General features: G+C 37.8%; 1 protein-coding gene across 1 annotated transcript in view; it reads left to right on the top strand.

The window, feature by feature from the left end:
- The first annotated feature begins 1061 nt into the window (after window positions 1-1061).
- Window positions 1062-18990, top strand: part of LOC130875602 (leucine zipper protein 2-like) — a 133058-nt gene continuing 115129 nt past the window's right edge. The window contains exons 1-3 of the mRNA XM_057771620.1: window positions 1062-1130; window positions 11605-11718; window positions 17391-17461. Coding sequence (XP_057627603.1) covers window positions 1062-1130; window positions 11605-11718; window positions 17391-17461 — 254 coding nt within the window. The remainder of the gene's footprint in view (window positions 1131-11604; window positions 11719-17390; window positions 17462-18990) is intronic.

The raw sequence follows: 18990 nt of genomic DNA, 5'->3' as shown, positions 1-18990 counted from the left end.
CACAGTAAGAATGTAAAGGATCTCATCCTTACCAGTAATGCTTTAATATATCTCACCAGTACTCAGACATTGTTGGATACCTGCCTGATATAGGTATGAATAATTTGCATTGGTATGGATTTTAAGGTCAATTTTGTTATGTGTATATGTATTTCTGATCTTGATTAAGGTATTGTGATTGTGTAGTTCATTTAAAAATGTAATGTATAATTAGGAAATATAGGTTGCTAATGGATAATCATCAATAATAGTCAAATTTGTAGTCATGTTAGTTAGATTTTCTAGATATATAGAGATATATTTCAGTTAGATAGACATTCTTCATATCTTTCAAAGACTACAGAATATGGCATTTAAATGTTTTAATAACTTAGGACTTTTTATAGAAATGGGTTAGATCAATATGTAAGAACTAGCCAATAAGAGGCTGGAACTAATGGGCCAGGCAGTGATTAAAAAAATACAGTTTCCGTGTAATTATTTCGGGATATAAGCTAGCCATGCGGGCGGCTGGGTGCTGGGGACGTAGCCCCGCCACTCTTATTACAACACCTGCCCAGGGTGAGAGATCTTGCCCCCATGACCTGTGTACCTATGTCCTTCCCCTTAAGAAAAGAAAGAAGTAAGTGTCTAATGTCTAGACAAGCAAATGAATAAAGCATACATTGGATAACTAGAGAAATTTATTTGGCTAACTTGTATCTAAACATCTCTCTCAAAGAATGCAATAACAATGATGGGGTTTGAAGCAGCGTGTTAAGGGATATATGGGATGGTTTAAAGGGGGAAAGGAAGGAAGAAATGCTTTAATTTTATTATAATCTCAAAAATAAGTGAAGAGTAAGTGAAAATAACAGTGTCACAGGGAAAGTATAAAGAGAACAGAATTCTTAGAGATGAAACAAAACTGGAGTTTCATGTCTGAGCTAAATCTTCTGACGTCTCCTTTTTTACAATGTTTAAAATTAGCATTCAGTCAACAGAAAACCTAGTTGAGGTTTTGACTTCTGATCTTCAGAGAGAGGGTGAGATGAAGCATTGTGCTTAGAGATGCTGAATAGATGGCAAGTCAGAGACATGAGGGTGAACCTCGGATGCTGTGCAGGGTATTTAGAGATGCTGAAGAACTGGTAAGCCATAGTGAACCTCAAGTGTTCTTCAGGGCACTTAGAGATTATGAATAACTGGTGAGCCATAGACACCAGGTAGAACCATAGATGCCCTATAGGCCACTGTGTTGCTAAGTTTCTAAGCCCTGACAATTAATTGGTCATGTGGATTGAAGTGCTGAAAGCATTCTTTTTGACAGGGTCTTCATGTAGCTCTGAGGCTAGCCTCAAGCTATCAATCCTCCTTTCAACATTCTTTGGGGCTTGGATTACAGGCGTTAACCACCAAGACTAACTCTAAATTAATTTTTATCTCATGATATTTTCAACTTACTATGAGTATTTGGAGGATTTAACTCCACAGAATATCAAAAAGACACTTGTATAGCAAATTTGAAAGAAACTGTAAGGGATAGGAAGTGGGAGACAAGCACATGTTTTGCTAATACACATACGGTTTCAATATAATACATTTTGCACACACATGCACACACACACTTTGGTAGTTATGTACATGTTCTGTTCACCACAGATTTATTCATTAAAAGTTCATTTTAATTTTCCCAGGAGTCATTAGAACTTTTTCTAGATAATCCTTCTTTGAAATAAAGTTTCATTAAATAGTGCCTAGTTTTACACCCAAGTTTCCTAACATTTAGATACAATCATATAAACTCTGTTGCTATTTTCTTCTCTTTGCCTCTGTCCTCACATTTGTGTTGGTGCACCTGAAATGCATCTAGAGATGGTAGGAACTGTAGGAGACTTTAGCTAAACAGGACTTCCTAGTCCCAGGAGTACATCATGGAGGGAAGTCTCTGGCTCGAATCCTTCTGGGACATCTTCCTCTTTCAGCTGCTGTCTGCTCTGATCCTGAAGCAAGAAGGTTTAAGGAAACCTGAGGCAGGTAGGACTCGGTCCTTTTATCCCATTCCTCCCCTGTGGGACACAGCTGACAGGGAAAGCCCTTCTGTTGCCTAAGCTATGGTTATGCCCTGCTGGAGTCAGACTCAGTCAGTGTTCCTATGGGCCTCAGTAAAGGGCTTTAGGAGTGAAAATAAACATGAATGGATGGAATTTCTGAGACACTGTGAAGTCTAGAAAAGAAAAACATGGATAAATGTTATTCATGGACAAATGAAAAGTGATCGTTTCATTATTCCAGAGTTGCCTTTGGAGTTGTTGTCTGTGTAGAATTGGATGAGCCACAAAGACCTTTGGCGGTCATTTTACTTCTGGCTTTAGAAAATCCTATCCTCCTCCTCCTTGTTCCTCTCTCTCTCTCTCTCTCTCTCTCTCTCTCTCTCTCTCTCTCTCTTTCTCTCTCTCCTCTCCCCTCCCCCTTGCTCTCTCACTCTCTGACTAAACACAGTCTTCATAGGAGCTGAATCTAAAATGAGAAATTGGCTAAAGCAATAAAGTTTCCACACATAGCCAGGCAGAAGATTCATTTCACATATCAGACAGAATTTGAAACCATAGGTTCTTCTATTTAGTGGGCAAGGTGTTTTAGCACAGATACACAGCATTAATAAAACAACCAGCACATCAATTCTGTGTCAACTGGGTTCTGTTTCTCTGTGATGAATGGTCTGGTGATGCCTAGGGCAAGTTCTTCTGAAAATATTTATTACTTATCAAAAATAGATAGATATTCTATCTCTGGTATGAACTTTTTAATCACAAAGGATTTTAGTGCTTGATTTATCCATGAAAACCAATATTACCACAATCTACCCCCCGCCAGCACCTGTAAAGAATTAGTTATGTTTCCTTACAACTACGGATTTTATTTACCATATTTTCAGCAAACACTGCATAAAGGTATGATACATACTTTACCTATGGCTAAATATCAGTCATAGCTATAAAACTGATTTCAAAAGAAGAAAGGAAAAACAAGGATGAAGGGAGTAAAGGAGAGGAACACATGTTTGCTTAACATACCCTCAAGAAGAAAAAACTCAAAATATTTTTTAAAGTATCGAGCGTATTGGGTAGTTCCACAATTACGGAGAACAAGCCAAAATCCCAGTTGTGGTCAAATATCTAGCGACTTCTCTTACTGGAGTCAGGTATCTGCTAAAGTCCACATTGATCAGTAAGCAGGATGTCTGTGCTGTGACCTTTAGCTTAACCTGGGAAATGCCCCTCTTTACCTCACACCCTGTTAACACTCTGTAGAAAATGGGTGTTTTCTTCAGTCTGCCACTATGAAATAGCTGCATACATTTCTGTCCATCTTAAAATTAACTCATCACTCACTCCAAGAATCATGCTTTCTGAAAAGGATTCCTGAAATAAGCAAACAAGAAACAAACAGATAGGCACACATGAATACACACACACACGCATGCACGCACACACAACTAATGCATATATAGATGCATGTTCATACACATATGCTTGCATGTACATACATATGCACATACACGTGCATAGATGCATGCATGAACACATATGCGACACACACACACAAGCATGTGCAAGCAGTACTTAAGATTCAAGGGACTTTTTCCAGAGCAGTTTTTCTTACCAGGAAATAAGTAAGTTTCTCTTCAAAGTATCCTACACTGAATTAAGTGTCCTGTGAAATTATGTAACTTTGTAAATACGAAAGCAATTGGAACTTTTCCTGGGGGTGTCTTGTATATTTTCATAAATATCTCAAAGAGACTAAGCATCTCATTAAGTTTACCAAGCATCGTTTTCTTGTGAACTGTTATAGAAAATAGAAATATTAAAGTACCAAAAATAAATAGAAGACAAATTTCCCTCTAAACTTTCCCAAATCTTCTACACAGATGGAATGGCTTCCTCAATTGTTTTTGTAGACAGAGTTTTGCTTTTAATTTTTCTTTTTCTTCATACTTAATTTTTAAATGTTACTTCTTCCATATAAAAGCAGATACATTTACAGTCATGAGATTTGAACCAGCTGTTACTGAGCAGAGATATCAGTATAAACACTGCCTAGCACAGCTGTATTAAAAAAAGACATTGTGACTCCCATCTCACATCTACCCCTGGTATATGCTCAGTGAACAGCATGTATAATTGCTAGTTACTGCTGATTTTCTCCAACATGCTATCTTTGCCATACTTCCAATGGTACCTGACTATATTTGGAATAAATCCTAGTATCCCAATAGGAACACAAAAGTAGGGGGCAGGGCCATGGCATATGGCTTGAGAAATGGACTGTAAATAAGGCTGCTGTGACAGATGTCTGAATTCAAGAAAAGTGTAAGTGATAATTCCTTCAGTTAGCCTGAAATTATTTGACCTCTCATGATGTGATATCAAGTTGAAATATCTGCATTTTAATTTTAAAAAATTATCCCAGATGCTGTCACAGTAAGGAAAGCACTTCATTTTCAAATCTTTAGCATTTCAGAGTGAAGGCATAAAAGGTTTTCTTTATCAAAGGAAAGGAACAGGAGTAGGCAAAGCTCATGGTAGTGGGCTGATGAGTGGGCAGGGATTCTAACCAACAGCTGAAGAGGAAATATGTCTGTATCATCAACTGTCTATAACAAGGGAGGTTAAAGTGCACATTCCATTGCTTGCTTCAGATCTTGAACCCGAAACACATAAATAATATTTAAAAGAATACTATAGAAAGTGCTTAAACATAAGGTAAGAAAGCCTTAAGGGCCTCACAGAAAAACATAAACTCACATAGTTTAACTAGCAGTGTGTCCTCCCTATTAGCATGCAGATATGCTTCTTTAATAATACTGTATATGTAAATTAATTGTTGTAAAATAACTTTTGATGATACATGAACGGTAGTTCCATGATTCATACATGATTCATACATGTTCTTTGCATTTTTCTTAGCCAGGATTACAATAAGTTTATCTAGTGAAAATGTAAATTTCTCAGAAAGGATGGAAAGCTTTAGAAGCTCTAATCTAAGAGATTTTTTTGCATATGTCTGGCAACCTATGAATAATAGCAGAAACAGAGTGTTCCAAAAAGTGCATTCTGGTGACTCTGTGAACTACACTTGCCTAGGAGCAGGGTGTGACCAGAGAATGAGGTGGGGCTTGTAATCTGCTGTTACAGACAACTCAGCAAAGGCAGAGAATGAAAGGAGTATAAGGGAATAGCATTTACAGAATGGAAACAACAAACAAATCCCGTTAACAGCTACAACAAAATGACCAGGAATCTAAGAACACATTTTTGTGCATTTCAGATAATTCAATGCCCATAAAAGAATAAAAGAAAAGAAAAGAAGGCTTATCACAAACATCTGTGCAAAGTAATGAAGCTCTCCACTGCAATCAGGAGACAGCAAGACGATTATACAATAAATTCTATTAGATACTCAAGAATAAATATATCATTGAGTTTAGCAATAGATAATGGTAATAAAGAGAAATTACCATTATTTAAAATGCTATTGTTTATTATGTAGTAAATTTAAGTTTTTTTCAAATAAGTGTTTTAATAAATTTTCACTAAGAACAGAATCATGTATAAACATCTCATTCATATAAAATGGGGGTTTAAAGAGTTAATCTTGCTAACCACACTAGCATATTCTCAACATCTTTCAGCTGACTCTAAGTGGCAGAGAGCCATATCAGTGATAAAGAAACATGACTTTATCACAATAAAATGTAATTGAGAAAAAGTATTAAAGGCTGTAAGTATTTAGTAATACATGGAGTATGTAAGCATCAACTACAAATCTGCAATGGAAAGCATTAAGGGTATTGAAAAAAGCTAAAGGTTGTGGGAGCATCCTGGAGGGGAAAATATGTTAATGCCATTTCTGCAACATGCTCAATTTATGAACCACATTGTCATGCATACTACAGGTAAAATCAGATGCTATTCAAAGCCACTGAACTTACTGAATTTTATTTATTTATTTATTTATTTACTTACTGATTTTAAAAATAATCTTAAAAATATCAGTAGAGACAACATTAGGAAGTGACAAAAATTCTCTACCTGTCCTACTCATTAACTGACCTGTGCAGTTTGTTGACCACAGTTATCAAACAATGTATGACTATGCAAATATTCTGTGGAACACTTATTCCATTTATAGGCATTTAAATGTTTTCTGGTATGATCATATTCACATCTTAACAAGACAAGTCATATGAAATATCCATTATCCATACCAGTCAAAAGTACTATTCATAAACACACAAATAGTGGAATTTGAAGTAAAGATTGCCAAAATATTGTAAAGAATGGATATAAACAACCTGGTCATGCTTCTTTGGGCGAAATTATTGTGATGAAAGGGTGAGTGTAAATTGATGTTTCTCCCATATTTTCAATTCCTTAAATCTAAGATATATGTAGCATTTAATGGCTCATGAATTGTTTACCTGGGATTATGTCTGTTTGTTTATTTTTCTGTGTGTATCCAGTAACACAAGAATATTCATATTTACAAATCTCTGTAGTCAAGAATGAACCCTATATGATACATTTTTTGTAATGGATGAAAAAGTTTTTTTCTTATTTTCTCTTTTCAACATCACTTTGGAATTTCATCAAAGGGAGGGGTCACTGAATACATAGTGAAACCAGTTATGGGAGTGGGTAAAATCACATTGCTCAAAGAAACATGGTTTCCCATGCAAAGCAGTTGAAAATCAAGATGGCTATGAATGGATGATACATTGTCTGGAATAAAAAGATTAATTTACATAATTCATGGTTTCAAGAATAGGAGTATTCAATTGGCAATTAAATGAAAAAATATTCACAACAACAATAAGTTCAACAAAATGAGTAGTAATTACATATAATAATTCCATTGTGGTGCTCAATTGTAAAGTCCGCTGGAACAATATATGAGACTATGTGTATTGTTAGGTGGCTAGATGCCCAGATGTTATCTATGTCCATAACATAACTGAGTGAGTACAGTTTCAATTAAAATCTACAGAAAACTAACATTATAATTCTAAAATTCATTGAGAAGATTCAAAATGCAAAATCTTGTTGGTAAGACAAGAACAGTTGGAGGAAGCAAACTTAGGAAGAATGAGGATTAAACAGACTTTTAATGATTAAATCATTATATTTCTTTGAAATAGAACTTTTTTATAAATGAATCCGGATATAACACAAAAATACATTTGTCTCTTTTTCTTTTACTGTTCACAGACTGGTAAGTGGTTGATAGCTGATAGGTGATGATTGTGATAGATAAGTAGTAGATACATAAATAGATATGAGATAAAATATCAATTGATAAATGATAGATAAAGAGAGGATTCTTTTATGATGCATAAGAGATAATGAATAGATACATAGGTAGATAGATATATAAACAGGTATTTTCTACATAGAACAAGTATCAAAATCTATAACAAATAATGAGTTTAGAAATAGATTAGAGCTCCAGGCCCAAATGAGGAGCAGAAGGAGGGAGAACATGAGCAAGGAAGTCAGGACCACGAGGGGTGTACCCACCCACTGAGACAGTGGGGCTGATCTATTGGGAGCTCACCAAGGCCAGCTGGACTGTGACTGAAAAAGGATGGGATAAAACCAGACTCTCTGAGCATGGCGGACAATGAGGGCTGATGAGAAGCTAAGGACAATGGCACTGGGTTTTGATCCTACTGCATGTACTGGCTTTGTGGGAGCCTAGGCTGTTTGGATGCTCACCTTCCTAGACCTGGATGGAGGGGGGAGGACCTTGGACTTCCCACAGGGCAGGGAACCCTGACTGCTCTTAGGACTGGAGAGGAAGGGGGAGAGGAGTGCGGGGAGGGGGAGGGAAATAGGAGGAGGGGAGGAGGCAGAAATTTTTAATAAAAACAAAAGAAAAAGAAAAAAAGAGATAGATTAGAAAGCTGTCATGATTGGATTCTCTCTCTGTATCCATTGATACTATAACCTTTGACATATTAGAAGTAAATTCATTTGTAGATAGAATCTTTATAAAAAACAATCAAGTTAAACTATGTTTGTTATGTGGGGTATAAATAGGATTAGATTCTTATAAAAGGAAATAAATTGAACACAAAATCACAGGAAAAAATGATGTGCAAGAAATTGGGAGAGGACAGCTCTCTACACTGTGAGAATATTCTGTCACAGTCTCCAAAGAAGCCAAGCCTGAACCAGCTTGAATTTTTAGCTCAAGACTCCAAAATTGTGACTCAAACCATATTTTCATCATTACCCATTCTGTGTACTTTGTTGTGACCATCTTAACAAGATCTAACCCTACTAAAAATTAGGTAGAACTGATCCAGACAAATGGAAGCAAAAACTATAAAAATGGAGCCATTATCTCACAGAATACCTGAGAAGTATTTTAGAAAGTAGCTATAAATCTGTGCTGACTAGTTTCTGTCAAGGCAGCACAAGCTAGAGCTATGCAGAAGAGTGTGCCACCATGGCTGAGAAAATGCCTCTATAAGGCTGGTCTAGTGATTGGCATAGGAGGGTACAGTTCACAGTAGGCAGTGCTACCCCTAGCGTTAAGTCCTAGGTATCATCAGAAAGCAGACCGAGCGAGTCATGGAGGAAAGGCAGTAATCAACACTCTTCTGTGACTTCTGTATTAGTTTTTGCTTCCTGGTCTCTGTCTCGAGTTTCTGCTGACTTCCCTAAATGATAGACTATAAGCTGTAAGGAGAAAGAAGCTCTTTATTCCCCAAATTGTTTTTGGGTCATGGTCACTGTCACAGAAACAGTAAAGTAACTAATATAGATGTCATTCCTGTGCCATTTGCACATATTTTTTTTCAAGGGTAAAACAGTAATTTCCTTACCTGAACATGTAGAAAAATATCAAATATAAACGAATGTATTTTAGAGAATTCAAGCTGTCTAGCACATATTAAAATAAACTTACTAGTTTATGCCACAGAAATAATCAAGAAAATATGTGTATGGCCACATAACTGATTTTATTACTCTGTAAGAAAAAGAACAGTAGGAACATGCTAAGCATGCAGTGATAAGATTGATTGAACTGCACACAGAACAGAATGTGTCATAGCACCTGGCAGCAGGTAGAACCTCCAAGAGACACACAACCTATGGTAGAGCATGGGTGAAGGGTGAGCCTTTTGATTATTTATGTCTCTAAAGAAAAGTTGTTGGAAGATAAAGAAACACTTCCTTCAAACAGAACAGCATACAGTGATTGCCTCTGTCCATTTCCACTCTCTAGAGTTATGATGTAATCATAGAAATCAAATTAGAAAATGCCGATAATTGATTAAGTTCCATGGCTCTATTTCTCTAATTATTGTATCTTGTTCAAGATTATTGTGGCATTAACTAAGCAATAGATTGTTTAAAGTCCTGAAGTGCATTTTATCGCAAAGTTTAGGAGCACTAAATATGATAATGTAATTAAAACTGATTGCAAACTGTATGAAAATAGCAAAAAAGAAATAATAGTTATATTTAATTTAATGAAAAATCATCAATGATAAGCTAAAGCAATAGTGAATATTGTTACATGTAACAAAGAAGGAAGAAGCAACAGACGATAAATTTTATGGAAAGCACACTGGACATTTAGCTCCACACTCATAGCCAGGTCACCATTCTTGCTCTGATGTCAATGTATTTTTAGAGCCATAGCTGAGACAGGGAGCATGGAACTGACTGGTAGACCACTTCTATAATAGTGTTGCCCTTGGAAGTGATTTCTTATCTTATTGATTCAAATATATCTACTGGAAAATAGGGTGACCAGGAGCACTTACCTCCTGGAGTTCTTGTGAGTACAAAATGAGTTATGTGATCTCTCATGCAAAACATGGCCAATGTGTTTTTTTCATCAGTTTGATTTATAATGTATATGGTATTCTGGGGACATGTTTATTGTACAAGAGAAACCAAAGGCATGAAATCACACTGTACTTTTAGGTGAGACAAAGATGAATCATTATTATTATTAGACTCCCAAGACAGTCTAAAACTGGATGATTATTGATTAATCTTTGTTGGATTGGGTCATCTGCTTCAGGGCCATTGTAGAATAACTTGCTCCGCAGTTACATACCATTCCAATTCCCTTCATGCAAGAAGAACCTGAAGGGTGGCAAACACCTACACTTGGCAAAGAAACCACAAAAACAAAACCCAAAGCAGTCACTGAAGCCTACTCTAAATGAAATAAATTTCTTAACCACTGCTAAACTCCACAGTGCAAATGATTGTTCTACATGTCTGCAGAACACCCATGAAATTCACTAAGTTTCTCAGGAATAAAGACAAGACTCGTTTAGAAAACCTCATTATTTACATTGGAGGTCAAAACTCTATAAAGTTACAATTTAACACAAAAATGTGGGGGAAGCCAGTATCTCAAGTTTTATAAATGAACTAACATAGAGAAAGTCTGGTGCCCTTTTCTACAAGATCACAACGGAACTCAGCCACCTTTCACTGCGCAAGCAGGGCTCTCTAGCATTTCCTTGGTGAAGGGCTAAATAAAAGTTGCTGAAATCTTACACATGGCAACGTCACTACCGCTGTCTCTATCCAAAGAGCATGCAAATAATTTACAAGAGCAGGTTTTGTATTCATTTTATTTCCTTTGATGGAAGAAAATCAGTCTCTGTGTTTTCCTGTTTATTTGCTTTTCATGTAGTCAGGCACTCTCTGGTCTGGATCATTGTATGTTGGCTTCTGTGCCCATTCTCCACACCTTCACGCCAAGCATTCCAAACTCCCAATCTGGCCTTGTCTTTGCCCGACTAGAACATTTTCAGTTCACTATTATTCTCCAAACAGGGTCCCGAGTCCTAAACGTCACTTAGAAGCCTGCTGTGTCTCTTTCCCTCTTCCCACGTTTTCTTGCCAGATACCAGATCTCCCACTCCTTTATCGGAGCTTCACGGCTGACATGTATTCACTTAAAATAACTTTATTGACACTGGCAATACAAGTGCTTTCTCCCTTAGTCTAGCTAATTCATATTTACCTTTAACATATTTTCTTTCTTGCCCCAGTGTCCCATCACTCGAGCAAACACACATTTACTGCAGGCTGAGCTTTTCCTTGAATGTCAGCTTCATCTTTCTGTCCAAGTTCGCTGGAATTTCTGTGCTCATTGACTGCGTTTCAAAGTGGTTGTTCTTTTTCCCGCCTACCTTTAAGACCAATAGTGGTTCTTGGACATGTGTAAAATGGAATTCATTTCTCTTTGGGTTTTCTTTCCTGTGGACCAATGGTGAACACAAGTCCCCTGCTTTCTATTTGGCTCTACCCTCTAGTGTATTCCACAGTATAAAAACCTGCCTAAGCCTTTGGGATATTTCTCCAAACCCCGTCTCTTGCAACAGATATAAAAATGCCTAGAAAAATATAGTGCTATTATAGAAATCTTCTACTTTCTAAACCATACCGGCTAGACTACATTAGTACGTAGAAACTGTCCCGTGCTGGGGACCTTCGGTCTGCCTAGTTCTTTCTGCAAGTGAAATATTTCACCAGGCAGAGTGTGTGCGGGGCTCTCACACCTTTCTTCTGTGTTAGACAGGACTACGAGGAGCTAGAGAAGCAGCTGAAGGAAGTGTTTAAGGAGCGCAGCACAGTCCTGAGGGAGCTGACAAAGACGTCCCGAGAACTGGATGGGATCAAAGTCAACCTTCAGGTGAGCTGGAAACTGATTTTGTCACCCACTGGACGGATATACATTTTTAAATAATTTTCTCTACATTTCTGGGCTTTACCACTCCTGTTAATATTTATTATTGTTTTAGTTTTGAAATTAAAAGTCTTTTGAAATGATCTAGAGACCTGCAGTTTCCAAACAGCAAAAGGAGTTCTTGACATTACAAAGTGAGAAGAGAAATTAGACTGAGAGTCAAAGAATTTAGGAAGGATATTTAGAAGATAAATTTAGATTTTTTTTTCCCCTAGGATAGTTCTAAAGATCCTTTAAGCAACTTCTTTATAGAAATGGATAAATGTTTTACAAAGGAGACTATCATGTTTAAAACCAGAGAAAATAAAAGAAAGATACATTTCAGATAAACAAATCTTTCTAAAACATCTAGTAGTACTTTATTTTTCCTATGAAAGTACTTTTTGTCTTAGTTAAAATAGAAACTTTTTTCAATACGTTATGTCCTAATTATGATTTCTCCTCCCCTGATTCCTCTAGGTTCTCCCCACCTCCCCTCCCACTAGGATCTACCCCTTTCTGCCTCTTGTGAGAAAATAAACAGCATCTAAGGCATAATAATATAATAGTATAAAACAATCAGAGTAGGACAAAAACAAACAGAAGGAAAAGAGCCAAAGAAAAGCACAACAAACACATAAAGACACAGATACACCCATGTTCATCCCCATAGGAAACCCATAGGAAACATAAAAGCAGAAGCTAGAACGTATACACAAAGGACTGCAAGGTAAAAAGCTTTATGGACACAACATTGTGAGACAAAGAGTGACACTTTTTGATGTCTGAATTTGCACATTGCATTCACTGAGTACCTACTGTGTACTAAGTTCTTTAGGGGCACTGCACGGCTTAATTCTTTTGAATAAGTAGAGGAAATGGTACTTTGTGATTTTTTTATGGTGCATAAGCAATATATTCTAAAGACAGTAGTTATGAAAGTCAGTAAAGACTCCATCATTTAAATGTAAGCTAGTTTGCTCCAGAGACTTTTCACATACCACAGAACTGAGGCTGTCTGTGTGTTGTCTTGGGCCTCAAGGTCTGTATTATAGAATGTTGCCATGATGATACTATGGGGAAGATGATGGTGTGATGGCCTTTGGGAGACTGGACCAGGTTGGAGCATGACTTTTGGGTTCCCCCAAAAGCTCCTATATCCCACCCACCCAGCTCTCTCTCTCTCTCTCTCTCTCTCTCTCTCTCTCTCTCTCTCTCTCTCTCTCTCTCTCTCCCTCTCTCTCTCTCCTTCTTGCACTCCATACCTTGAGGTTGGACCCCTGTTCCTGTTCCGTGAGTTTTCCCCCTTAATAAAGAAAGGCCTTAAAATACATCATTTTGGAGTCAGCTTGGGATTATTTGACTTGCGTTCTCCCCCCTGCCACAAACACCACCACCTTTTACCGTTCAGCGTTCAGCTTCAATGGTGGTGGTGCAGTCAACCACTAGAGCATTGGTTTTGGTCCAGCTCACATGCTCAGTTATCTTTCCATAGTTCTTAGTTAATTCCCACATGAAAACATTATTGTAGTTACTAATCTTCCTTTATAGGTGCAAAAACAATGTTCAGAAAGAGCACACAGGTAAGCAATGAGTGGGACCAGCATTTGGATTTACTGTTTGAGCTCTTGTGCCACTTGTGCTGTGCATTGAGAGAGTAAAGCAAACCCCCACCCTACAGGAGTGGGATGCATGTAGAAGGATTAGAAGGTGCATGAAGCATAGTTCTGTGCATCTGGGCATCAGACTATGAAGAGTGAAGAGGAAGATTCATGAGGCTACACATTGATCTAGTTTTATTAGGAAAAGCCTAAGCAGAGATTACGGAGAACATTAGCAGGTAAACAAGCCTGGGAGGAATATTCACGACATCTGCCTGTCCTCATGGGGATGGAACACCTGGCACAGGAACTTATCATGAGCAGATGGCGAAATGCCCTGGAGAGATCAGTGATTACTGTGTTCCCGGGACACTCTTGTTTCCTTAGTCAAGGTGTCTTCTTATACACCAGAAAGTTGCTTAAGAAAAATGATCATGGAGCTGTGATTTTTAAAGGGGAAAATTGTCCCTGAAATATTGTTACAAGTTTGAGAATGACTTTTTTTATTTTGTGGCATATAATACACAAAATGGTCTTTTTTTTGTTGCTTAATCTTAATAAATCCTCTTAGCAAATTTTTCGCAAAATTAGCATGGCATTACGTTCATTATAAAGTGAAAAGTAGAGACTTAAGTAGCTCACTGGAGGTGGGTAAGTCATTCACATAAAAAAAGTGAGATCAGATTTCAAACATAAAGTAAATACATATATAACTATGTGTTATGGGACTTTTCCTGACAAAATATGAACAAAATGACCATTCATTCCAGATAGGGAACTAGTGACACCCCACAGGAACTATCCGACCTATGTTCAGCCTGGTGAACTGATGAGTTTACATGGAGTTTGTTAGGGGAGATGGGGGACATGAGGCTTGGACCCCAAGCAGTTACCCCATCTCACCAACCTCCAACAACCTCTGCTGGGACGTTGTGTTTCATTTATTTGCTTCAAAACAGGCCCTAGAGTTTACTTTGTAGTCACTGATGAACATGCCCATCTGGTCTTCATGCCTCCACTTCCTTATTATCAGGACTACACACACCTCCTGCTATGCCTACTTCTTTATGTAGTACCAGACTGTGTCCTGGAGATCTCCACATGCTAGGCAATCATTCTATATGCTGCTGAGTTGCATTGAAAAACTTATCCTGTCTTTAATAAGGTGATATTATTGGGCCCAGTATGGGGTAAGGCAGTTGGATGTAACCAGTCACTCTGATTTCAAAATAACTGGCACGTCCTGCCCAGAAGACAGAGTTCCTCAATACATTCAATAGGTCTTCCTTATCTATTTAGTTTACTATTTTATTTAAAAACATTTCTCTTTATTTAGTTTCTTCCTTATTTCTTAAAAGTATTTATTTCTTCATCTGTTTTTATTTCATGTGAACAAATGCTTTGCCTGCACATACCTATGTACCATGTGCATGCAGTTCACGTGGATTCCAGGGGGATGCTAGATCCCTTGAACCTGGAGTTACAGATTGTTGTGAGCCTACATGTGGGTGCTTGGAACCAAACCCATTTTCATTCCTCAAACTGTCCTCTTTGTCTGTTAGGGGAAGCTATTTTTCCTAAACACACAGAGCACTACTTACTGAATTCTTCCTACAGGGAGTCTCAGTTAACCCTTGTCAGCCCCTAGGTACCTCTGGTAAAGCGAACAGTGTATTATTCTCTCTTGAATACCAGGCAGAAACTGTTCGGGCAGCACCGTGCTTTACAAGTTATAACTCAGGCTAGGTGTCTGTTAAATAAACATTAAGGAACAATACACTCACCTCTAAACTGCCGTCATTCCTCTACCTTCGCAGCTACTCTGTAGAAACCTTTATTGCTATCTAAACTTTTAATATCCAGTATAAAGGTTACTCTATTGAACAGTTTACTGAGTATAAATAAGGATGTTATTAGGAAAGGTTTTATATGACAGATCCTCTGAGAAGAAGAACTTGTGGGGGAGCTTCTCTGTTCTAACTGACGGCTTCTGAATCCTGAATTTGCAAGTATATAAGTACTAATGACTAGAGTGACATATGTTATTTTCTTAGTACCTGTGTATCGTGACAAGGAATAAAATTACCTGGTCCTCTGTCTTTTTGTATCCTAACACCTTACTTAGAATAAGATACAGACATGAACAAAGAAGCACCTGCCTTTAACTGCTTTCAACTCCCATCAGGTTATTCTCTGAACTGTGCAGGGAAGCTTTATATGAGACCTCCCATTTGCTGGAACTACATAAGAGCTAATTCAAAATACCTTCCGTGGACACACTTTAAAGGAATGGGAGAAGGGATTTTTTTTTTAATTTATTTATTAAAGAATTCTGCCTCTTCCCCACTACCACCTCCCATTTCCCTCCCCGTCCCTCAATCAAGTCCCCCTCCCTCGTCAGCCTGAAGAGCAATCAGGGTTCCCTGCCCTGTGGGAAGTCCAAGGACCACCCACCTCCATCCAGGTCTAGTAAGGTGAGCATCCAAACTGCCTAGGCTCCCACAAAGCCAGTACGTGCAGTAGGATGAAAAACCCATTGCCATTGTTCTTGACTTCTCAGTAGTCCTCACTGTCCGCTATGTTCAGCTAGTCCAGTTTTATCCCATGCTTTTTCAGACCCAGGCCAGCTGGCCTTGGTGAGTTCCCGATAGAACATCCCCATTGTCTCAGTGTGTGGGTGCACCCCTCGCGGTCCTGAGTTCCTTGCTCATGCTCTCTCTCCTTCTGCTCCTGATTTGGACCTTGAGATTTCAGTCTGGTGCTCCAATATGGGTCTCTGTCTCTGTCTCCTTTCATCGCCTGATGAAGTTTAATATTCAGGATGATGCCTATATGTTTTTCTTTGGGTTCACCTTCTTATTTAGCTTCTCTAGGATCATGAATTATAGGCTCAATGTCCTTTATTTATGGCTAGAAACCAAATATGAGTGAGTACATCTCATGTTCCTCTTTTTGGGTGTCTTACCTCACTCAGGATAGTGTTTTCTATTTCCATCCATTTGCATGAAAAATTCAAGAAGTCATTGTTTTTTACTGCTGAGTAGTACTTTAATATGTATATATTCCATACTTTCTTCAATTTATTTGTGAAGAGACTTGTTGCAAGGAGAGAGGGCCTGTTTTTTTCCTGGCCGCCCAGCTAGCTTACACCTGAAATAATCACACAGAAACTGTATTCATTTAAATCACTGCCTGGCCCATTATCTCTAGCCTCTTATTGGCTAATTCTCACTTCTTGATTTAACCCATCTCTAATAATCTGTATATCACCATGAGGTCACAGCTTACTGGGAAAGATTTAGCATGTTGGACCTGGTATCTCCATGGGGGCTCTCTCACCCTACTTTCTTCCTCCCAGAATTTAGTTCTGTCTTTTCTAGCCTACCTAAGTTCTGCCCTATTAGGTCAAGAAGTTTCTTTATTAATTAACCAATGAAAGCAAAACACAAACAGAAGGACCTCCTACACCATATTCCCTTTTCTGTTTAAACAAAAAAGGCTTTACGTTTAACATAGTAAAATTATACATAACAAAACGAGACTGAGAAGCACATGAGATAACTCAGTGGGTGAAGGTGCTCTCCAGGAGAGTCCAGTGGCTGAAGTTTCATGCTTGGGACACGCACAAGTCTGAAATAGAAGGATTAACTCTGCAAAGCTGTCCTCTGACCTTCATATCTGCCTAATCACGTGTTTGACAACCCATATATAACATGTACACAATGCACACACACACACTTGAAAATAAAAATATTTAGTATTTACTTGAAAGAAAATGAGGTATTTGCAGGTTGTTTATCTCCAACATCTGAACAGTGAGCCTCCGCTCAAAGCTGTTCTTGTATTAAGAGTTTAATTTGACCAACTGTGCATCCTGAAACCTTGTGTGTGTCCTTGACACCATTAGTAGCTGGGAGAACTAATTTTTATATCTTTTATATCAATAAACCAAGTGCCTTAAAACCTGGCACTAAATATAGACAATAAAGTAAATGACAGGGTTTTATCTAAGATTCCTTTCCCGCATTTCTCTTTCAGTCTTTGAAAAATGATGAACAATCTTCCAAAACAGATGTTCAGAAGCTTCTGGAGTTGGGCCAGAAGCAAAGGTAAGACTGGGGTTCTATATTCCTTTCTAATCTTTCTTTTCTTTTCTTTTAGTTTAAGACTTCCTCCTCACTCCTATTTTTGCAATACTATTAAAGTATAGCCAGGGAGTTTATCAAAATCTATGTACTGTAATGTGTGAACTTATCTTCTTGTGGACACTTGAGTGCATATGAAATTTATCCAGTGCTTTGTGTGAAGAACTTCTCCCATTCGGGAGCTGTGGGTGGGATGTGAGAGTCTGCATTTCAGGAAGTAACTCGGTAAAGGTTAGTTATGCTCAAAACAATTAAGTGAATTGCTAAGACCTATATCCCTTGGGTTTGAATATTTTTTTAAATGGTCAAATTCATTCGAGTCCACATCATTCCATGTGGTCTGTTTGGTCAACAGGCAAAATGATGTTAAAAAAATTACACATCTCAAGTAACAGAATTATGTGTTTCTTAATCGTGTGTCCTGTCATCAGCCTGGGTCCCCACTGCTGACCTTACATACTGACTCTGAAACCTGTCATTGACGTGCTTTCACTTGAGGTCACACTGTGGTTAAAATATCCATGTCATACATTACTCTTCATTGTTTACAGTGATGAGTTATTGGTTTTAGCTATTAGATGTTAATGTTAAAATAATTTGATAGTTCTTTGTTTATTGTCTTTCTCGTGATTTATTTTAGCAACAGCAGTGGGCTATAGGCATGACAGACCCTTAGCCGTCTACGGTCTGGTTAATATTTAAACCCGTTTTTTCTTTTCTTTTTGTTTGTTTGTTTCTTTTGGTTTTTGTTTTTTATTTCTGTGTGTTTTGGGTTCCTCATTTGCAAAGTAAAGCTAATTATCTTAATGATTATAAAAAGGGCTCATTTGAAGGAATCTAAAGACTTTGACCTCTTAGAAATGGGAGTTACATAGTCTCCCCCATTCTACTGGGGCACTTGAAGTGTTGGAGTTGATAAAAATTGATCAAAAAAAAGAGATCTCATTTAAAAAGAAAAGTTTGGATATCTATTGACCAACACAATAACAATTTAACAAGGAATATATTTCTAAGAAAGCATATGAACAAAAGGAATCAGCCAAAACAAACTAAGATTTGTGGAAAATACTTCTTTAACAAAGAATTTTATTTAAATCAAAGCAGATGAATAAAAAAAAACATAATAGGGAAAAAAACACAAAAATAATATCTGCATAACTCATCAATTGTCAGGGATTAAAGAGGCTGGAGTAACTGGGTCTGATGCAAAACCTTTGAAGGGATGTTCCAGAGGGGATGAACTTTAGTGTCCAGCATTGAGACCTCACAGTGGGTAGCTCTGCAGAGAATGGAGCGGTTCATTTCAGGAGAATTATTATGCTGACTCTGTTGAGGATGAAAAGGAGATGTAGGCAGTTGGGAAGCCATGGTTTCAAGAGGAAAGGAAGGACTGTGGAAGGAAGACACATTTTTCTTAGAATCATATGGCTTCAGAAAGTTCAGCCTCCCTCACAGGAAAGCACAGGTGTGGGGCCTGAGCTGTGACAAAGACA

The sequence above is a fragment of the Chionomys nivalis genome, chromosome 6 (assembly GCF_950005125.1).
Source record: "Chionomys nivalis chromosome 6, mChiNiv1.1, whole genome shotgun sequence".
In the NCBI taxonomy this organism is placed as follows: domain Eukaryota; kingdom Metazoa; phylum Chordata; class Mammalia; order Rodentia; family Cricetidae; genus Chionomys; species Chionomys nivalis.
The sequence above is the reverse complement of the archived record's forward strand: the minus strand, read 5'-3'. Positions and strand labels throughout refer to the sequence as shown.